The 23,110-nt window shown below is 45.6% G+C and overlaps 1 protein-coding gene across 2 annotated transcripts; it reads left to right on the top strand.

Annotated features, from left to right (window-relative positions):
* The first annotated feature begins 836 nt into the window (after positions 1 to 836).
* TNFSF9 (TNF superfamily member 9) lies at positions 837 to 5,413 on the top strand. Of its 2 annotated transcripts, none has more exons than XM_061422452.1 (3): positions 837 to 1,783; positions 2,429 to 2,462; positions 3,605 to 5,413. In XM_061422452.1, the coding sequence occupies exons 1-3, from the start codon at positions 1,520 to 1,522 to the stop codon at positions 4,060 to 4,062; spliced, it is 756 nt and encodes a 251-aa protein (XP_061278436.1). In that variant the 5' UTR covers positions 837 to 1,519; the 3' UTR covers positions 4,063 to 5,413. The 2 variants fall into 2 exon arrangements, with proteins under 2 accessions (XP_061278436.1, XP_061278435.1); XM_061422451.1 differs by having other exon boundaries at positions 2,426 to 2,462.
* Positions 5,414 to 23,110: the final 17,697 nt, after the last annotated feature.

Genomic DNA, 23,110 nt, shown 5'->3' with positions numbered 1-23,110 from the left:
CGGTGGTTGATGGTGGTATTTTGCTAGGGAATGTGTATTTGGCATTCCACCCCATGGCTGACAAGTTTTGGTTTAGGTTTTAAAACAGTCCCTTAACTATGGCTGCAGTGAGATTTTGGGAGACAGTAAAAGTAGGCGCTGGACCTTAATTCTTCTGCTTTACTCAGAAGGCCAGCTGACCGCAGATCTGGGGGAAAGAACATTCCAGGCATAGGGGACAGAAGGTGCGAAGGAACAATCTTGGTACAACGCAGTGGGTTCTTCAACTTGGGCAAGTGTCAGAATGTTCTTGAAGGCTCCTTCAGACACTGACTGCAGGGCTTCAGTTCCCAGAATGTCAATAGGTCTGGCTGAGGTGCTAGAATTTGCAGAGCTAGCAAGTCCCCCAGGTGATGCTAGTTTGGGCACAGAAATTTTTTATAAACCGCTAGTATTAAAACGGAAGCTTTTTACACCTAGGTGTCAACAAGAGCCAGTATCATTACTGTTTTCTCCTTTTAATTCCTCAGAGAGGCTTAATACAAGGTTGAATACAGGGTCGGTATCCGATCTTTGTTCAGTTGAACCAAAACACCCCTCCCCCCATTTCCTGGGCCGCTGGTGGACGGGTGAGATCAATTCCCGAGTCCATTCTCCCTTGCGCTATAGGGGAAGTGAGACCTGAAGAAGGATGGCGAGGTCCACCCTGCTGGTCTGGGGAGAGCCGGGCTTCTCTGGGAGCCCAGGGCTTTTCTAGGGCTGGCCATCTGTCAATCCACGATTGCTTCCTCTTTTGAGGCAGAGTTCTGGTCGCATCTCCGCTCCTCCTCCCGCCCCCGCGGACACCACCAGAGCGCGAACGGGAAATTTGAGTTTCCTCCGCCTCACTCAAGGTTGTCCCTTTCCTACAAGGGGAATTTCTCCACCTGGACTCTCCAGCCTTTTGCTTGTGGGGTCCAGGGAGCCCCAGACGGGAAGCGTCTAGGTGGGTGGGTGGGGGCAGGCCAGGGAAGGTCCGGGGTCCCGGGAAAAGAGAGGGAAGTAGAGAGAGGACTGAGCAGGGCACTCGGGGTTCCATTGGGAGGACTTATGCTCCAGAGGACAAGCGGGCTGAGGCCTGGCTGTTCTTTGATTCCTCCGAAGAAGTGCTGAGTTTAGGGGAGCCCTGGAGGAGCCCCAATGCTGGGGGGAGGAGCGCTAGGGAGGGATAAGAAATCTGGAAAAGAGACAAGAGAGAGAAGCAGAGAGGCTAAGAGATAACCAGGGAGATGCAAGAGAGAGAACTGGGGGTCAAGAGGATTTGATGGAGCAGAGCGTGGAGAGCTAGAGAGAAAAGGAGACGGAGATTCAGGGAAGAGAAAGTTGGGGAAAGTTTGGACCGAAGGTGGAGGGGGCGGGGCGGGGCCGCACGGGGCGGGGCGGGCGGGAACCAACCTACCCAGCGGGTCGCTGGGATCCCCACGGGCCACTCCCCGGAAAGCGGGACTTAGCTATAAAGGGCCGTGCGCTGGACCCGGCTCGCAGCCGCCCGCAGCCGGCCATGCACTCCAGCAACCTCGCCACCCCGGACCCCGAGGCCCAGCGGTCGCCCGCGCCCCCGGGTCGCGTCTGCAACCCGCTGCCCTGGGCTCTGAGCGCCGCGCTGCTGCTGCTTGCCGCTGCCTGCGCCACCTGCGTGGTGCGGGTCTGGGGCGTCCCCGGGACCCCTGCCTCGCCGGTTTCCAGTCCAGCGCCCAGCTCGATTCTCCCCGTGGGCCTGGAGCAGACTTCCGACCCCCACGCCCGCCTCCCCAACTCTCCGCAGGTGAGATACTGCCCGATCTGGACTCTGAGAGAGACCCGTACCCAGCCCCGGGACCCCTTCTCCATCCGCTTCCCCGCCTCCCGCAAGGTCTTTTCTGCGTCCCAGCCCGAGGGTGGAGAGACCCACCCCCCGTCCTTCTTGGATTTCTGAGGGCACCAATTCTTTATCCAGGTCTCCAAGGGGGCGCCATTCTAATCCTAACCCCCCGTGAGACCCCATCTGCACCCCGGGCTTCAGATGGGGACCGTTTCACCAACGCGCACCCCGAGGGACACTGCAATCGTCGTGGGGTTCCCCTTTTCTTTCGTAACTCGGGGAGAACCTCGGTTTTTCCCCGGACCCTTAGGGTACCCTCCTTTCCCTCTCAAGACTCTGCAGTGTCAAGCCCCCTGGAGGGACTGTCTCATTTCCCTCCTAAGTCCTCGGGGTCCTCTCCTTGCAGACAGCCAGGGCTGGGGCAGCGTGTGTGTGTGTGTGTGTGTGTGTGCGCGCGCGGAGTGGTTCTTTTGGAACGCGAAGGGAAGGGACCATAAAGACTGTAGGCTCAAGGCCTGCGCAGATCCCGGGGACCCCACTTTCCAGGGGGCTGCGTGTTGCGAGTAGGAGGACCTTTATCCACTTTGCGTTTGTCCTTTCTCTCAGCAGGGCGTGTTCGCGCAGCTGGTGGTGGCCGATGGTGGTGAGTGACTCCCTAAAGACCCGGGGGAGCTGGTGGGGAGGGTGCACTAAGTGGGAGAGCTCCGGGAGAGGGAAGCCCCCTCCCCCCTCTGACCCAACCTGATCCTCTTTCCCTCCCTTCTCTGAAAAGCTCCCCCTACCCTCTTAGAACCTCGGCTGTCCCTCTCCGGGTCTCCTTCTCTGACCTCCATCTGTGTCCACCTCAGACCCCCGCCCCCTTAAGGCTGGGCCTGGATCCGCGCAAATCTCAGCCGGGTCGGCTCCCTCTACTGGACTCAGGGAGATCCGGACCCCTCCTCCGCAGCCGTTTCCCCTCCCTCACTTCTGGAAGCCCTGTTTCCCACTCACTTCCCTTCCCCGCTTTCAGGGACCCTCCTCCTCCTCCTCCTCTCTCTTAGGGAGACTCTTTCCCTGTTCCCTCTGCCCCTCCCTCTCCCAGACTCTCCTCCTCACCCTCCCTCAGTAGACCGTCCCCCTTTCCTCTCCCTCTTTTGGGGACTCTTCCCCCCAGCCCTTTCCCTCCCCCTTCCGGACTCTCCTGCAACCTCCTCGCATCTCTTTTAAGAAGACCTTCACCCCATCCTCTCTCTCTTTGAAATTCCCTCCTTCCTCACCCTCCACCCCTTTCTCTCTCCCGTTAGCTTTCCTCTAGGATCTTCGCTCCTTCCTGACAAGCTTCCCTTCCCCGCCCTCTCCCTCTCGTCCTGCCTCCTTCTCCGAGTCCCTCCATTCTATCTCGTCTCTGCCTGCCCCCTCTCTCTCCAAACCCCTTCCTCCCATCCCTAGGAGCTCCCTTTCCCCTCCATCATCCTTTCTGGCATTACATGTCCTCCTCCTCCCTAGTTTCTGGAAGTCTCTCTCCCTCCACCAACACCCCCTCTCTCCCCTCCGCTTCCTCAATCTCCACCTGAGTCTCTTCCCCCTCCCCCCGAATTTTCCTCCCTTCTTAGCCCCTCTTTCCCCTCCTCAAGCCCTACTTCCCTCCGAGACGCTTTTCCTTCCCTGAGCTCCCTTATCTTTCTCACACACTCCTCCCCACTTTTGCCTCTCCCTTAGAGCCGCTCCCCCCGTTTCCCAGGGCTATGCTCACCGCCCACCAGCTATGCACACCTGCTCAGTGTACCCCACCTTCTCCTCCCACAGCACAGCTGACCGAAGGGCCGGTGCAGTGGCGTAGCGAGCGGGGGTTGACAGGTGTGACTCTGGCGCCAGGCGTGCACTACGACAAGCGCACCCAAGAGCTGGTGGTCCCCGAGGCCGGGGTCTACTATGTTTTCTTGCACTTGACCCTGAAGCGCGTGATGGCGGGCAACCGCAACGGCTCCGACTCCGTCTCCGTGGCCCTGGACCTGCAGCCTTACCAAGCCGGGGCCGCCCTAACCCTGACCTTGGACTTGCCACCCCCACCCTTGGGGAACTCAGCAGCTGGTTTCCGGAGCAGCTTGCTGCACCTGGATGCGGGGCAGCGCTTGAGCGTCCACTTGCGCCCCAGGATCCGGGAGCCTCTCTCCTGGCAGCTCTCAGCCGAAGCCACGGTCTGGGGCCTCTTCCGCGTGGCCACCCAAGTTCCCAGTGGACTTCCCTTGTCAAAGCTCACGTGACCCCAGGCCTAGGTGTCACCTCCTGGAACAAGACTGCATCTTCCCTTCTTTCGTTGGGGCCCCAGGTGATGGGACCCAGCTCCTCTACCTCACTGGGCTGGCCATGGGTCAGTGCTGCTGACCCCCTTCCTCCAGGATCCTCTGGGTCCCTCGGTATTTATTCTGAGCTGAGCTCAGACACTGTACATTATATTAATCCATTCAACTGATATTTATTGAGCTTCTGCTCCATGCCAGGCACTGTACAGGGCTAGAGAAATAGGAGCAAATAAAATAGACCCTCTCCCCATCCTTATTTATGTTAATATGTGTGAAATAGAGACTCATTTCCAATCCCTCTCCTTCCCACTCCATGGGATTCACGGGGCTAACTTGTGGGAGAGGGTCCAAGTATGTATGCTGCGTGAGCTTTATTCACTCATGCAAAATTTATCAGGCACTGTTTTAGGTGTTGGGGATCCAGCCAGGAACAAGATAAGACAAAACCTCCAGCTTTTGCCAAGCTGATGGTCTAATATGCTGGCTTTACAATACGACTGTGTGTGACCGTGTGTAACAGGGACATACGGGAGGGTGTGAGGTGGTACCTGATGCTGGATAATAAAATATTTTTATATATTATGACTGCTATGTACTGTACATTTACTAGACATTGTGAGTTATCTTGAGGCTTCAAACTGCCCTGTGCCTTAGGCATGGGATTTTTGTTATTTTTGTGATATTATTTCTATGCCCTTGAGATAGTTCACCTCTACTGTATCTGGCATTGGAAATACTGTGTAATTCCGTTTCTCAGGACATTGCTTGCCAGCTCTGTGTTCAGTGTCACCACACTAGTAACTTAAAATGGACCATGGTGATGGTATTTACACTAGGGGAAGCAGCAAAGCTTACAAGTCTGATTTGATGTATTGTTTGTTGATTGCCTACACTCAAAAGTGCTGGGAAAACATGTTCGCCATGTAGATGACATTTATGTGGGTTTTGCCTGTAACTGTTAATATTGTCACTAGCACACAAAAAAATCGAGGGCTGTTAAACCATTATCTGATTTAGCAAAGAAGTTCCAAGCATCATCAAAAAGCAAGTGAAGTGTGAACACACATCTTGATTGTTTCGTTCCATCTCCGTGTCTAGAGGAAAATATCAACCTCCATTTGCTTGTTTCTCACCTGCAAGCATAGATTGGCTTTGGGTTACAAAAGTGGAAAAAAAAAAACCAAAAAACGAGAAAGGCAGTCTGTGACACTCAGTTTTGGCTGTATGGAATTTGCAGTGGGGAGTATCTTATTTTATTGCTGGAGGTTGCCTGCTAAACATTTATGCCAATAAAATTTATAATAAATACAGATTCAATGCTCTCCTTTTAAAAAATTTTAATTTTGTTTATTCATTTTGCTGCATTGGGACTTAGTTGCAGCACTTGAAGATCTTTTGATCTTTCTTTGAGCATGCGAAATCTAGTTTCTTGATGAGGGATTGAACCTGGGCCCGCTGCATTGGGAGCATGGAGTTTTAGCCACTGGACCACTAGGGAAGTTCCCCAACTTTCTACTTCATGAGAGCTGGTTGTTAAACATTTGCCAGCACACCACTGTCCTGACCAGTTCTCCCACCCCCCCCTAGTTTTCCCATCATGAAAATCTGCCCCTTGGCCCATTTAAACCAGATGGACCTTGGCTCCTGGGGCTGGGGTGGACAGGGAGGTTTCCATAGAGCAGGTGACCTTGATGGGGACTTAAAAGGAGGGGTGGAGGTAAGGAGGAAGGGGAAGAGCTTTGCCTGTGCTAGACAGCCAGGAGGGTGTGTGATGGGCAGTGAAGATGAATTTCATTGCCTGACCCAGCTCTACACCTTCTCAAAGAGTTCCTTCCATTCCCCACATCCCTTCTGAGTGAGCAGAACTGACATTGAACTGACAACCATGAATACAGGCATGAAAGTGAAAATGTTAGTTGCTCAGTCATGCTTGACTCTCTGTGACCTCATGGACTGTAGCCTCTGTCCATAGAATTCTCCAGGCAAGAATTCTAGACTGGTTTTCCATTCCCTTCTCCAGATCTTCCCAACCCAGGAACTGAACCCAGGTCTCTCACATTGTAGGCAGATTCTTTACCTTCTGAGCCATCAAAGTGAAGTGAAGTTGCTCAATCGTGTCTGACTCTTTGCGACCCCATGGACTGTAGCCTACCACGCTCCTCCATCCATGGGATTTTCCAGGCAAGAGTACTGGAGTGGGAGGCCATTTCCTTCTCCAGAGGATATTCCCAACCCAGGGATTGAACCTGGGTCTCCCACATTGTAGGCAGACGCTTTGCCATCTGAGCCATCAGGAAGTCTCAAATATTTGTAGCTCAGTCAGTAAAGAATCTGCCTGCAGGGCAGGAGACCTGGGTTCGATCCCTGGGTTGGGAATATCCCCTGGAGAAGGAAATGGCAACCCGCTCCAGTATCCTTGCCTGGAAAATTTCATGCACAGAGGAGCCTGGTGGGCTGCAGTCCATGGAGTCACAAAGAGTTGGACAGGACTGAGCGACAAACACACACACACACATCCTTAAATTATTAAACTAGCTCTATAGTGAAAGTGAAGCCGCTCAGTCGTGTCCGACTCTTCTCAACCCCATGGACTGTAGCCTACCAGGCTCCTCAGTCCATGGAATTTTCCAGGCAAGAGTACTGGAGTGGGTTGTCATTTCCTTCTCCAGGGGATCTTCCCAATCCAGGGATCGAACCCAGGTCTCCCGCACTGCAGGCAGACGCTTTACTTTCTAAGCCACCAGGGAAGCCTAGCTTTCTGGAAACTAGCTCTATGCTAATTGGCAAATATCTATTACTCCCCACCCCCTTTTGTTGGAAGCTTCCTCTGGACCCTAGGATGGCCCTGATAACCCAGGATCCAAAGTGTTAACACTGAGTTCGCCCCTGGGATTGGTGGGGGAAGGGTGTAGTCCAGGGGCCAACTTCAAATCTGATTGGTCAATCTCTGGCTACACTGAAGTGAGTGAGTGAAGTCTCTAGTCGCGTCTGACTCTTTGGGGCCCCTTGGACTGTAGCCTATCAGGCTCCTCTGTCCATGGAATTTTCCAGGCAAGAGTACTGGAGTGGGTTGCCATTTCCTTCTCCTGGCTACACCCGCTGTTTCCAATTTTAGTGATCACCCCTGGTGCCATGTGGTGCCACTTCTCTGGCACAGTTGATTGGTCAGTGTGGATACATGACTCAAGGTGGGCCAATCAGATCTCCTTGGAAGGAATGCAGTGTGCCTGGCCCCTTGCTGATCTTATTAGTCATGAATTGGAAGCTGTATGGGAGAGAGAGGCATGGAAGGGCCCACGGGCAGAGCAAGATGGGTGGGGATGTGTGGATGAGAGCACAAAACCCTGGTGTCACAGAGGAGCCACCGAGGTTTCCAGTTTGTGTGTGCTCAGTCCGTCAGTCTTGTCCTACTCTTTTATGACCTCATGGACTATAGCCCACCAGGTTCCTCAGTCCTTGGAATCTTCTAGACAAGAATACTGGAGTGGGTAGCTATTCCCTTCTCCAGGGGATCTTCCCCATCCAGGGACTGAACCCATGTCTCCTGCATTGAAGGCGGATTTTTTACCAACTGAGCTTGATATCAGGGAAGGCATTGCGTCGGTGATGGCATCCAACAGAGAGAGTTAATTCTCAGGTAGGTTGATAAGAAGTCCGGGATCCCCGAGGAGGAGAAAGGGGTCTGGGGCTCTTGAGGAAGAGAAAAGGACAAATTTTTTTTTCCTACATTCCTTAGTCTGTCACATAAGATGTTATTTTCTTTAAGCCCAAAGCTGATGATTACACAAGAAACAACACATCTTAAGCTCCATACTAAGGATTATATAACAACAATGTATCTTGCTCAAGGACATATTTCTCCTTTTTAACAAGAACCTTTTGGCTAATCTTGTTATTTTACATGGGAGTGGTTCTGGTAAGACCTTTCTATTGTTAATTCTAATCTTTTTAATTTAAGATGTATGTTGTGGGAGTTTGTCTGGTAAAAGTATATATTGATAAGACTAGCAAGGGGGCACTCTCCATCCCCCTTCTGATGTCAATGTCAGAAGCTTTCTCTGTCCTTTTTATACTTTAATAAAACTCTTCTACACAAAAGCTCTTGAGTGATCAAGCCTGGTCCCTGATCCCAAAGCTAAATCTTTTTCTTTGGAGATCACGAATCTAACATCGTTCACCATAAGCTATCACAGCCATCTCATCCTCTGTTGCCCTCTTCTCCTTTTGCCTTCTCCCAGCATCAGGGTCTTTTCCTTGCCTTTCAGCTTAGGCTGCTCACAGGAAGCACGTGAATTCTGGGGGGACACTATTCAATGTCTAGTGTGTTCTCTTGTGGGTGGGGCATGAGAAACTTGAGTGTGCTCCCAGGAATTTCCTTCTGGGGTGTGTTCTGTTCTGCCAAATGACCTTGAAGACAGCGTCTCCAAGGATGCAGTCCCCCAAGGCTCTATCCTTCCTAGTGGCTTTGGGATTCCAGTGTTATATTGTTATGTTGAGGATGAGTCTGAGATCCCTAAGTAGAGACCCATAGCCCCTCCCACCAAAGCAGGAGGGAGGAGACATGTCCCACCAGGACATGTCTCCAGTGATGGAGAAGGCAGAGTGGAGAAGCCCAATGCCTTGCATCAGCTTTGCGTGTTGAGTGTATGTGTTTTGGGAGAAGTACAGTGAGGCAGGAGCAGGGATGGGTCTGCAAAGCATGTTTTATTTTTATTATTTAAAAAATTTTTTGGCTGTGCCACTCAGCCTGTGGGATCTTATTTCCCCAACCAGGGGTTGAACTCATGGCTCCTGCAGTAGAAGGAGGATTCTTAACCACTGGAACCACCAGGGAAGCTCCGAGCATTCTTTCTTAAAAAAAAAAAAGAAAGAAATTGTGTTAAGATTACAGCATAAGATCTACCCTCAACAAAAGTTTAAGTGCACAACAGAGTATTATTAACTATAGGTGTAATATTGTACAGCAGATCTCCAAAACAAATTCAATTTGAGTAACTGAAACTTAATACCCATTGAACAACAACACCCCATTTCCCCCTCTTGCTAGTCTCTGGCAAACATCATTCTACTTTCTGTTTCTATAAATTGACTGTTAGGTTTCTCATAGAAGTGGAATCATGCAGCACGTGTCCCCTCTTGGTCTGGCTTATTTCACTGAGCATAAGGTCCTTTGGGTTCAAACATGTTGTGACATACAGCGGAATTTCCTTTCTTTTTAAGGCTGAATTATCTGCCATTGTATGAATGGGCCTCATTTTCTTTATCCGGCTGACCATGAACACTTAGGTTGCTTCCTTTTTTTGGCTATTGTGAATAATGCTACAGTGAGACTGAAAGTACAAATTATTTCTTTGGGATTCTGATTTTAATCTTTTTGGATCTGTAGCCAGAAGTGGGATTGCTGGGTTTACACAGAACATGCATTTTAGTGTCACACAGAGCTGAGTTCAAGCAGTGCTAGCTAAGCTGTGCATCCTTGGGCAAGTTTCTTCACCTCTCTGGGCTCAGTGTCTTCATGGAAAAAGTTTTGTATCTCATGGGCTCCTAGGAGTATTAAGTCAGTTAATGAGTTTAATGGCATGGTGCCTGGTATTTGACTCAATATGTAGAAGCTGTTGTGATTATCACATCAGTTGGGTCATGGAGAGATAAAGTGTCTCAGGTGAAGTGAATTCCTGGTAGGAAGAACAGCACGTACAAAAGGTCAAAAGTAGGAGATCGGCCAGAATGGTGTGAGATGGGGTTGAGGGGGTCAGATCATCCAAGCTTGTGGATGACAACAGCCCAAAGCTTTATCCTGTGGGCAAAGGATTATGAAGACAGAGGTCAGATCCTGGAAAAGACCCTGATACTGGATAAGATTGAGGGCAGGAGGAGGAGGAGGAAAGAGAGCACGAAATGGTTGGATGGCCTCACAGACTCAGTGGCCATGAATTTGAGCAAACTCCAGGAGACAGTGAAGGAAAGGGTAGCCTGTCGTGCTGCAGTCCACGGGATGGCAAAGAGTTGGACATGACTTAGCAACTGAACAACAGCAGCAATAGCTCGGATTAGCTGGTTAGATTCTGCAACCAAGCAGGACTCTGTGGGGCTCCTGGGCACAGAAGCCCTTCTGTGTCCCCCATTTCTTTCTTTTTTAATTAAAAATTTTTATTGATTTTTGACTGCACGGGACCTTTGTTGCTACGCACGGGCTTTCTCTAGTTGTGAGGAGTGAGGGCTATGCTTTGTTGTGGTGCACGGGCTTCTCATTGCAGTGGCTTCTCTTGTGGAAGAGCACGGGCTCTTTCAGAAAGAAAAGTAAAGACGTGGCAGGGAAGAAGGTCTAAGATTGAAGGCTGAGACTTCCCTGGTGGTCCAGTAGTTAAGAATCTACCTTGCAATGCTGGAGATGTGGGTTTGATCCCCGGTTGGACTGCAAGGAGATCCAACCAGTCAATCCTAAAGGAAATCAGTCCTGAATATTCATTGGAAGGACTGATGCTGAAGCTGAAACTCCAATACTTTGGCCACCTGATGCGAGGAACTGACTCATTGGAAAAGACCTGATGCTGGGAAAGATTGAAGACAGGAGGAGAAGGGGACAACAGAGGATGAGATGGTTGGATGGCATCACCTACTTGATGGACATGAGTTTGAATAAGCTTCGGGAGTTGGTGACAGACAGGGAAGCCTGGTTTGCTGCAGTCCATGGGGTCGCAAAGAGTCGGCAAGACTGAGTGACTAAACTGAACTGAACTCAACTGGGGAACTAAGATCCCACATGGCCGAAAGGCAACCGAGTCCACGTACCACAACTAATGAGCCCGCTCGTCGCAAGAAAAGATCCCTTATGACATAAGGCACAGTGCAGCCAAATAAATAAGTAAACAAACAAATATTTACAGTCAAGGGCTGAGGAACCCTATTATCCAATAGATAATCTGGTTCAGTTGGAAGCCAGGTTGCACAGAAACCTGAAAAGGAGCAGCCAAAGAGGAGAGAGGAAAGTGAGGATTCCAAGGAATCTCTTTCTAGAAGGAAGTAGTGGTCAGTGGTGTTTGATACTGCTGACTGAGAACTGAAAATGTTTACCAGCTTTTGAATCATCAGATTCACGGGTGGCTATATTTAGGGGTGTGATCGAATCAAGTTTCATCAGAGTGGCTTGAAATTAGTTAACAAGTGAAGAATTTGAGATTGTCTCGAGAGATACTGTCTTGAAAAAATTTAGTATTTGGAAATAATTTCAGATTTAAAGAAAATAACGAAAGGACCAAGATTACCTTTACCCAGATTCACTCACTGTTCACATTTGGCCCCTTTTGCTTTGTCGTTTGCTTTCTCTCCTCGCTTCCCCCTGCCATGTTGTGAATGAAAGTTGGATGTATTCATTTAAGATGAGTCAGACGAGATCAGGATTATTAAGAAACAGAACTGGTGGAAACCACATCCTCAGAGGTTGGGGCAGTTCTAGGAATTTCCCAAAGGTAGTGTGTGGACTTAAGAAATGGGAGGAAGTTTGGGGGCATTTATCAAGGTGATCACACAGAAAGAAACATGGGTAAAGCTACATTAGCTGTACTCATTCTTTGGCCCATGTTCTAAGTGTGCTTCCCAGGTGGTTCAGTGGTAGAGAATCCGCCAGCCAATGCAGGAGATGTGTGTTTAATCCCTGGATTGGGAAGATACCCTAGAGAAGGAAATGACAACCCACTCCAATATTCTTACCTGTAGAACCCCATAGACAGAGGACCCAGGAGGGCTACAGTCCATAGGGTTGCAAAGAGTCGAACTAAACAACAGTAACAACATGTTCTAAACAGATCCAACTGATATAATTTATCCCTTGGCTAAATCAGTGAATAAAATATATCCAATGTTACAACTTGACTCCTTTTCTAAGTCAAGTTATAACAAATAGAACAGGCAGTGGAAAAAAAAATTACTTAATTAAAAAAAACATTTTGTTGTTGTTGAGTCCATAAGTCATGTCTGGCTTTTTGCGACCCCATGGACTGCAGCATGCCAGGCTCCTCTTTCTTCCACTGTCTCCCAGAGTTTGCTCAAATTTATGGCTGTTGAGTTGGTGGTGCTATCTCATCCTCTGCCATTCCCTTCTCCTTTTGCTTTCAGTCTTTCCCAGCATTTTATTCATTTCTTTATTTTACTTTTGGCTGTGCTTGGTCTTTGTTGCTGCACTCGGGCTTTGTCTAGTGGTCGTGCGTAGGGGCTATTCTGTTGTGGAGTACTGGCTTCTCATTGTGGTGTCTTTTCCTGTTGTAGAGCATGGGCTCTAGATGCATTGAGATTCAGTGGTTGCAGCACGTGGAATCTTCCCAGACCAGGGATCAAACCCATGTTCCCTGTATTGGCAGTTGGATTCTTTACTACTGGACTGCCAGGGAAGTCCCTGAAATTGTCAAACAAAAGATGAGCAGACAACTAAGAATCACCAGGCATATGACCAAGATCAACATTGTGAAAGAAACATTTTAAACTCTGCAAATCAGAAAAGAATCGACACCTGAAGAAATAGAGCTAATAGAACAAGTAAGACTCCAGACAAGCTAAAGTCATTTCCCTAGAAATATTTTTTCAGATTAAATGACATTTAAATACTCCAATATTAAAATCTATAAGGATATGCCCTCAAATTTGAGTCAAGCTTCCAGAGAGATGAAAGTTTAAAGATTAAATGCCGTTGTCTTTGAAGTTCAAAGATACTAAAGTGCAAAGGGATTGACCTACCAAAGTGAAATTAAAGAATACTTTTTCATGCTCTCATTTGTTTGTTCAACAAATATTTACTGAAAGTTTTTAATGTACTAGCAATTTTTCTAGGTGCTAAGGATTCCTGGGGAAAGAAAACAGACATGGGTTCTCTCTCAGGTAGCTTATGTTCTAGGTCAATCATTAACTATTTTTGTAAGTGAAGTTTCCTTTTTTGCAATATATATGTATATAAATTCAAAGTGAATCAACAGGAATCCACCATAAATTATTATTTTGACACTCACCAAAATAGTCACCTGGAAAACCTGCTTTTTGTTGCAAAATGCAGAAGGTCTGATTACATTTAAATCACTGAGAACTTGAGAGAAGTATATCACAAACCATATTGCATCCATAAAGATTTTCTCGGTCCTTACTATAACACTGCACAGTGCAGTTGTGACATGGCAAACTAGTACAGCACAGAAGCAAAAGCAAAACCCAACAAACCAAAGAAAGAAAGCCACGAGTCTAAAATTGCTGAACAGTGAACAGATCAAACTTAGTAGTCAAATCTATATCATTGGATGCTTTAAAACAAGTCTTCCTACACCTTGCAGTGTATGATTTAACTTTTACTTAACACAAATCAACTTTAAAATTAGTAGTAGAGATTTTTTAAATGAAGAAGTTTTGCTACTGCAGTAATATAGTTAGACACCCTAAAGGAAAAGAAACAAAATGTCAGGATATTTGATTGAAAAACAATTTGTAAATTAAAGTAGTATGCAATTTTTCTTTCATTAAAACAATTTTTTTAATGAAAAAAAAAGAAACATGAACATTTTTAGTGATAAAAGATATAATTCACAAAGAAGATAGACACCATAAATGATTAGATGCCTAACAACAAAGAAACGAAGATACATAAAGCAAAAATCAGAATAAATATAAAGGAAAAGAAAAAAGTGTATAGTCATAGTGAGACATATTAACATTTCTCAGAATATTTTATCAAGTACAGAAAAAAAAAAGAATAGGAGCATCTTGAATGGTGTCATTAATAATTTAAATATAATAGATTTCTATTTATATTAATTTACATTAATCTTATATCCTACACAAATATATTTAAAATTTTGTATCTCATACATGCAAATTTTCAGCTAGGAATTCATGCAGTGGTTTATTTTCAAAAAAATTAAAATGAAGGGAAACTGGTGAAAATGGTTATAAAGAGGGTATAAATCCAGATTCTTTTGACAATAGGCTAAATTTAGACTTCTGCAGATTCTTGGATTTTTTTTTTCCTCTTTAAAAAGCCCACAATTAAAATCAGTTAAGAGCAGTGTACTTAACTCAGGTACGCCTTTATAAAAAAGGACTGTTATCTTATGAAAACAGTGAATTCTATCATTCACTGTCAATTTAACCAGACATCTCAGTCTTGGAACTGAAATACAGAAAATATGATGTTCCAGGGTAGTAGACACAGCCCTGAACAAAAAGAAAACTGTGCCAGTTTTGTACCTGGTACAAACATCAGTCAATCTTTTGCACTTGGGATTTCTGAAACATCCACTGCCAGCCCTGATTCTTCTGCAACAAGTGAGCAGATTCCAGTAAACTGCTGGACCAGATAAATAAAATTAGAAAGCTGTGTACGGCAGTTCAGTTCAGTTCAGTTCAGTCGCTCAGTCATGTCCGACTCTTTTCGACCCCATGAATCGCAGCACTCCAGGCCTCCCTGTCCATCACCAACTCCCGGAGTTCACTCAGACTCACGTCCATCGAGTCAGTGATGCCATCCAGCCATCTCATCCTTTGTTGTCCCCTTCTCCTCCTGCCCCCAATCCCTCCCAGCATCAGAGTCTTTTCCAATGAGTCAACTCTTTGCATGAGGTGGCCAAAGTACTGGAGTTTCAGCTTTTGCATCATTCCTTCCAAAGAAATCCCAGAGCTGATCTCCTTCAGAATGGACTGGTTGGATCTCCTTGCAGTCCAAGGGACTCTCAAGAGTCTTCTCCAACACCACAGTTCAAAAGCATCAATTCTTCAGCGCTCAGCCTTCTTCACAGTCCAACTCTCACATCCATACATGACCACAAGAAAAACCATAGCCTTGACTAGATGGACCTTTGTTGGCAAAGTAATATCTCTGCTTTTGAATATGCTATCTAGGTTGGTCATAACTTTCCTTCAAATAAAGGAAGGGCAGTAAGTGTAGGGCAGTAAGTTTATTTAAATAGTGACTCAATCACTTTTCCATCTGTAAATAATCTTTTAAGTTAATCTTAGGCAACTCTTTTTATGTGTGAAAGTGAAAGTGTTAGTCACTCAGTCATACTCTTTGCAGCCTCCTCTGTCCATGAGGATTCTCCAGGTGAGAATACTGGAATGGGTTGCCATGACCTCCTCCAGAGGATCTACCCGACCCAGAGACAAAACTCATATCTCCTGCGTCTCCTGCATTGCAGGCAGATTCTTTACCCACTGAACCACCTGAGAAGCTGTTTTTATGTGTAATATATATATATATATATATATATATATTTCTATTTATATAAAATGCATAGAATTGACTACTAAAAACACTGAAACTTGTGTGGAAAATTAAGTCCTTCATGTTCAGCATAACTAAAAATTGTGTTGCTGGTTTTTATTTTATAATTTATCACTGTAATTATTAAAATGAATATCAGGTACATTTATTTCATTGATGATTATTAAATAAACCACTCTTATATTAATGGAATAAAGAAAAGTTTATCCACGATTAACTTACCGTTAGAGCTATACTAGATCAAATTGCCAACATCCGCTGGATCATGGAAAAAGCAAGAGAGTTCCAGAAAAACATCTATTTCTGCTTTATTGACTATGCCAAAGCCTTTGACTGTGTGGATCACAATAAACTGTGGAAAATTCTGAAAGAGAGGGGAATACCAGATCACCTGACCTGCCTCTTGAGAAACCTCTATGCAGGTCAGGAAGCAACAGTTAGAACTGGACATGGAACAACAGACTGGTTCCAAAGAGGAAAGGAGTACGTCAAGACTATATTGTTGCGGAGAAGGCAATGGCACCCCACTCCAGTACTCTTGCCTGGAAAATCCCATGGACAGAGGGGCCTGGTGGGCTGCAGTCCATGGGGTCGCTAGGAGTCGGACACAACTGAACAACTTCACTTTCACTTTTCACTTTCATTCATTGGAGAAGGAAATGGCAACCCACTCCAGTTTCTTGCCTGGAGAATCCCAGGGACGGGGGAGCCTGGTAGGCTGGGGTCTTACAGAGTCGGACACGACTGAAGCGACTTAGCAGCAGCAGCAGCAGCATCGGACGTTGGCAATTTGATCTCTGGTTCCTCTGCCTTTTCTAAAACCAGCTTGAACATCAGGCACTTCATGGTTCACGTATTGCTGAAGCCTGGCTTGGAGAATTTTGACCATTACTTTACTAGCATGTGAGATGAGTGCAATTGTGAGGTAGTTTGAGCATTCTTTGGCATTGCCTTTCTTTGGGATTGGAATGAAAACTAAGATTAATAGAGATAAAACACTGATGCAAAAACACACCCCAAAATAACATATGCTACTATTTTCCATCACTTACAATACAGTAGTTACAGTGACACTCCAAACAGAAAAGCAAAGTAAAAAAATCAGAACCCCAGTGAAGTTTTTTTTAATTAATTAATTTATTTGGCTGCACCAGGTCTTAGTTGGGACATGTGGGATCTAGTTACCTGACCAGAAATCGAACCTGGGACCCCTGCATTCGGAGCCTGGAGTCTTAGCCACTGGACCACCAGGAAAGTGAAATTTTTATTGGAACATGGCCACGATCATTTTTTATGTATTGTTTTTAGTTGATTTCATGCTTCAAAGTAGAGTTGAGTAGCTGTGACAGAAATTGTATGGCCTGTGAAGCCTAAAATACTTAGTAAGGAAGTGTTAGTCAATCGTGTCTGATTCTTTGTGACCCCATGGACTGTAAACCTCCAGGCTCTCTGTTCACGCAATTCTTTAGGCAAGAGTACTGGAGTGAATTGCCATTCCCTTCTCCTGGGGATCTTCCTGACCCAGGGATTGAATCCAGGTCTCTTGCGTCGCAGGCAGATTCTTTACCATCTGAACTACCAGGGAGCTGGACCTTTACAGAAAAGGTTGCTGATCTGTGTTCTAGATAACCCCCAATACAATAATTTTATATTGTATGAATGCATATTAATGAGTTCTCCAGAGAACCAGCAAGATATGTATGAGTATAGAGATTTATTTTAAGGAAATGACTTATACTACTACGGAATTTTGCAAGTCTGAAATTTACAGGGCAAGCCAGCAGGGTGGAGAGCCAGGGAAGAACTGAGGTAGTCTCAAATCCAAGGGAAGTCTGGAGGCAGAATTACTTCTTCCTTTGGGGGACCTCAGTCTGGTTCTCTTAAGGCTTTCAACTGATTGAACAAGGCCCACCTACATTATGGAGAGTAATCTGCTTTATTCAAAGTCTAATTATTTAAATATTAATTGCATATAAAAAACACCTTCCCAGAAACATTTAGATTGATATTTGACCAAGTATCTTCATACTGTGGCCTAGCCAAGTTGACATAAAATTAGCTATCACAAATGTTATGAAAAAAACATATAGGGGATGTTTCAGAGAATGAAGGAGGTTTACTTTCAAATGATGGCCAGGGCTATTTTTAAAAAATATTATTTATTTAATTGGCTGCACGGGGTCTCAGTTGCAGCAAGTGGGATCTTCGATCTTCATTGCAGGCATTAGTTAGTTTAGCGCTCAGTCGCTCAGTCATGTCCAACTCTTTGCAGCTCCATGGACTGTAGCCCCCCAGGCCCTTCTGCCCATGGAATTTTCCAGAAAGAATACTGCAGTAGGGTGCCACGTCCTACTCTAGCGGATCTTTCCTACCCAAGGATTGAATCCACATCTCTTGCATCTCTGCATTGGCAGGCAATTCTTTACCACTAGCGCCACCTGGGCAGCCCTCATTGTGGCATACAGTTTCTTTAACTGTGGGATGTGTGATCTTCAGTTGCAGCATGCAGGATTAGTTGCAGCCTGTCAGATCTTTTAGGGGCAACATATGAATTTTTAGTTTCAGCATGTGGGATCTAGTTCCCTGACTAGGGATCAATCCCAGGCCCCCTCCATCCAGAGCACAGAGTCAGCCACTGGATCACCAGGGCCTCTAGAAGGTAACAGATGAGCTGGGGTTCAAGTGGTAGGAATTCAAGACATGGGAATATCTGAGGAAAAACATTCCAGGTAGAGGCGACAGCAAGTGCATGCGTCCTAGAAACAAGTCAGGTATATTTGAGGTCCAGAAAGACCAGTGTGGTGAACAGTAGTGGGGAATGAGGATGCTGGTGATATTATGAGGGCCTCATGTGTAGCTTTAAGGGTTTGGCACAAAACAGCAACCATTTTCTTATGCTCATGAATTCAGTGGGTCAGGAATCAGGGCAGGGTACACTGGGAACAACTTATTTTCTTCTCTACAATGCCTAGTGTCCAGCTGGGAAAACTCAAAGGGTTGGAGGTGGAGGTAACTTGAATGACTAGAAGTTGGAACCATCTGGAAGCTTGTTCACTCATAGGTGCTTCACCTGAGATGGATGGTGGGAAAGCTCAGCTCAGTCAGCACTATCAAATGACGTACCTGCCCTTGTCTTCTCTGTGTTGCTGGGCTTCTCATGGCATGGCAAGCTCACAGATGGATGCCAAAAGGCAGGAAGCAGAGGCTTCCAGGATGGTTCAACACTATACCTGAGAGTCACTTTGTCACCTACCATTCGGCTAATCTTCCTGAGGGTCCACCCAGGTCCAAAGAGTTAGAAAAATTGACTTTGGAGGGGCAAGTCCCACTTGCAGAAAGGCCCACTGGGATGGGAGTTGCTATGGCAGTCATCTTTGAAACATACCATCTGCCATTACCTTGAGGGTTTGTGGGGAGGCTTTAATAATATGAAGCATCTTAAGTACCTAGGAAGACTTGTAGTTCCAGGGAAGGGGGAGAATGAAGTATGTAGGATGAAGTACAGATCAGAAGGACCCACTTTTTAAAAAAGTACATTTTATTATTATGTTTTAAAATTTATTTGGCTGCCCTAGGTCTTATTTGTGGTACTTGGGGTCTTAGCTGTGGCAGGCAGGATCTAGTTCCCTAACCAGGGGTTGAACCAGGTCCCCTGTATTGGGAGTGTGGAGTTTTAACTGATGGATCACCAGGAAAGTCCCAAGACCAACTCTTATTAAATTTACTTATTTATTTAATTTTAAATGAAACAAAGATGAATGTTTTTCAGATAAAAGGTACTATTCACACAGAAGACAGACATCATAAGCCATGAGGTGCCTAACAACAAAGGAACAAGGATACATAAAGCAAAAATCAAAAGAAATATAAGGGAAAAGAAGAAATATATAATCATAGTAAGACATATTAACATTTTTCTGAGAATATTTTATCAAGGGCATAAAAAGTAAGAATAGGAGCATCTTGAATGATGTCATTAATAATTTAAATATAATAAATTTCTATTAATCTTTATACCCTACACAAATATATTTAAAATTTTGTATCTCATACATTCTTATTAGATGTCCATAGGGCATTTAGAAAAACTGGCAAAAAAATAAACATTACTAAATTTCAAAAAGTGGAATTCTTTTTTTGTAATTCATTTATACATACACACATACATTACTTTTGAAATTATTTTCCATTATAGAAAATTACAAGATATTGACTATAGCTCCCTGGGCTATACAATAACCTTTGTTGAATATAAGTTTCTTTTAAATTAGAAATATAGCATTCTGTTTATTCTAAGCCAAAAAGTGGAATCAAAATGCCAAGACTGACTCTTGACCTGCTAGATGCTAAGCTCCACGAAGGCAAGAGTTTCTGTTCATTGAAGTTCACTGATGAATCCCGGGCCTCAACGACAGGGCTCAATATTGAGTAGGTTTTCAATAAATATGGGGAATAAGGAGAAAGCACACAAACTCGGGCATTTCAGGGAACCACTCTAGGGCTTCCCAGGGGGAGCTAGTGGTAAAGAACTTGCCTGCCAATGCAGGAGATGTAAGAGATGCGGGTTCAGTCTCTGGGTTAGAAAGATCCCCTGGAGGAGGGCATGGCAACTCACTCCAGTATTCTTACCTGGGGATCCTATGGACAGAGAAACCTGGTGGACCACAGTCCCTGGGGTCGCAAACAGTTGGACACCTCTTAGCCTCTTAGTACACATACACCCGAGGGAAAGCAAATGAGAGGATTTCAGTTCTTAGCCTAGCTTTGCAGGATTAAGAGAAGTTATCCAGTCCTTGGAAGGAAAGCTACGACCAACCTATGGGTCATATTACAAAGCATATTAAAAATAGAGACATCACTTTGCCAATAAAGGTCCATCTATTCAAAACTATGGTTTTTCCAGTAGGCATGTACGGATGTGAGAGTTGGACCATAAAGAAGGCTTAACAGCGAAGAACTGATGCTTTTGAACTGTGCTGGAGAGGACACTTGAGAGTCCCTTGGACTGCAAGGAAATCAAACCTGTCAATCCTAAAGGAAACCAACCCTGAATATTCATTGGAAGGACTGACCCTGAAGGTGAAAAACTCCAATACTTTGGCCACCTAATGTCAAGAGCTGACTTGTTGGAAAAGACCTTGATACTGAGAAAGATTGAGGGCAGGAGGAGCAGGGGACAACAGAAGACTAGATGATTAAATAGCATCACCGACTCAATGGACATGAGCAAACTCTGGAAAATAGTGGTGGACAGAGGAGCCTGCAGTGCTGCAGTTCATGGGGTGGCCAAGAATCAGACTTAGCGATTGAACAACAAACAATCCAATCTTAAGAATCCCCCACAAGAGGGAACAATGAGTGTGAAGTGAGTGCATTCATGGAAAAGGTCTGAGACAGCTCCAGAACCCTGACTGGGCTGGCTGGTGAAGGTTTTTCTCTCTCAATAGTGTGTGTTAAGGTGCTTCAGTCATGTCCGATTCTTTTGGACCCAGTGGATTGTATCCTGCCAGGCTCCTCCGTCCATGGGATTCTCAGGCAAGAATACTGGAGTGGGTTGCCATTTCCTTCTCCAGGGGATCTTCCCGACCCACGGATCGAACCTGCATCTTTACATCTCCTGCATTGGCAGGCGGGTTCTTTACCACTAGCACCACCTAGGAAGCCCTTTCCCTCCCAAAGCCAGGAAGTAAAGACTGGAGGAAGTGACTTCTTCAAATGTGAAGACAGCAATGCAAGATTTCAAGGAACATGAACATTGAAGACAACTAAGCACCACTAACCTGGAGAAGGGCATGGCAGCCCACTCCAGTATTCATGCCTGGGAAATCCCATGGACAGAGGAGCCTGGCGGGCTACAGTCCATGGGGTCGCATAGAGACGGACACAACTGAGACTAACACACAGACACCACTAAAGGGATACAATAATTTTTCAGCAATTGATCCGAAGGAGATCTACAAATTGCCTAGCAAATAATTTTTAACAACATTTATTTATGTATTTATTTTTGGCTGTTCTGGGTCTTTGTTGCTGCTCACAGTTGTTCTCTAGTGGTGGTGAGAGGGAGATACTCTCTTTTATGGTGCACAGGTTTCTCATTAAAGTAGCTTCTTTTGTTGTGGAGTGTGGCTCTAGGGCATGCGGGCTGAGTTGTAGCTCCCGGGTTCTATAGCACAGGCAAAATAGTTGTGGTGAACGGGCTTAATTGCTCCACAGTATGGGCTTAATTGCTCCACAGTATGGGCTTAATTGCTCCACAGTATGCGGGATCTTCGTGGATCAGGGATTGAACCTGCGTCTCCTGTGTTGGCAGGTGGATTCTTTACCACTGAGCCACCAGGGAAGCCCCCACATTCCTTTTGTTATTGAACTGGTTGCCAGGACCAGTGCCAGGTCTTAGCCTGAATTCCTTCCTGGTCCTCATATGGGCTTTTCAGATTGTCATGCAATTGTCAACTGTCATAATTCTAGTGAGTGTGTCATTTGCATGCTGATGTATTACAATGAGTGTATAGTGAGGCTCAAGTTCTACTGGAAGTCAAATATTTAAAAAAAATATTGTTATTGGAGTATAATTGCTTTACAATGTTGCGTTGGTTTCTGCTGCACAACGAAGTGAATCAGCTATACATATACTTATATCTCCTCCCTCTTGGACATCCCTCCACCCCACTCTCCATCCCACTCATCTAGGTCATCACAGAGACCCAAGCTGGGCTCCCTGTGCTATACGGCAAGTTACCACTAGCTATCTATTATAATTCATATAAATTACAGTATTATAATTTAGAGCAAACCTAATTTCCCAATTCATCCCACCCCTCTTTCCCCTCTTGTGTCCATAGGTCTGTTCTCTTTGTCTGTGTCTCTATTTCTGACCTGAAACTAGATTCATCAATACCATTTTTCTAGACTCCATGCTGCTGCTGCTAAGTCGGGTCAGTCATGTCCGACTGACTACCATTGCCATTGCCTACATGCGTTAATATATGACATTGATTTTCTCTTTCTAACTTATTTCACTCTGTATGACAGACTCTAGTCCATCCACATTGCTACAAATGACCCATTTTTCATTTCTTGTTACACCTGAGTAGTATTTCATTGCGAAGGCAATGGCACCCCACTCCAGTACTCTTGCCTGGAAAATCTCAGACGGAGGAGCCTGGTGGGCCGCAGTCCGTGGGGTCACTAAGAGTTGGACACGACTGAGCGACTTCACTTTCATTTTCACTTTCATGCATTGGAGAAGGAAATGGCAACCCACTCCAGCGTTCTTGCCTGGAGAATCCCAGGAACAGGGGAGCCTGGTGGGCCGCCGTCTATGGGGTCACACAGAGTCGGACACGACTGAAGTGGTTTAACAGCAGCAGCAGTATTCCATTGTATATGTGTACCACATCTTCTTTATCCATTTATCTGTTGATGGACACTTAAGTTGTTTCCATATCCTGGTTATGGTAGATAGTGCTGCAATGAACATAAGGGGTACATGTGTCTTTTTGAATTATGGTTTTCGCAGGGTATAAGCTCAGTAGTTGAATTGCTAGGTGAGATGTTAGCTCTATTTCTGGTTTTTTAAGGAACCTCCATACTGTTCTCCATGCTGGCTGTATCAATTTACACTCCCACCAACAGAACAAGAGGGTTCCTTTCCTCTCCATCATTTATTGTTTGTAGATTTTTTGGTGATGGCCATTCTGAACCATGTGAGGTGATACCTCATTGTAGTTTTGCATTTCTCCAACAATT

Source organism: Bos javanicus, chromosome 7 (genome assembly GCF_032452875.1).
Source record: "Bos javanicus breed banteng chromosome 7, ARS-OSU_banteng_1.0, whole genome shotgun sequence".
In the NCBI taxonomy this organism is placed as follows: Eukaryota; Metazoa; Chordata; class Mammalia; order Artiodactyla; family Bovidae; genus Bos; species Bos javanicus.
Note: the sequence above shows the minus strand (reverse complement) of the source record. Positions and strands in the feature narration are given on the sequence as shown.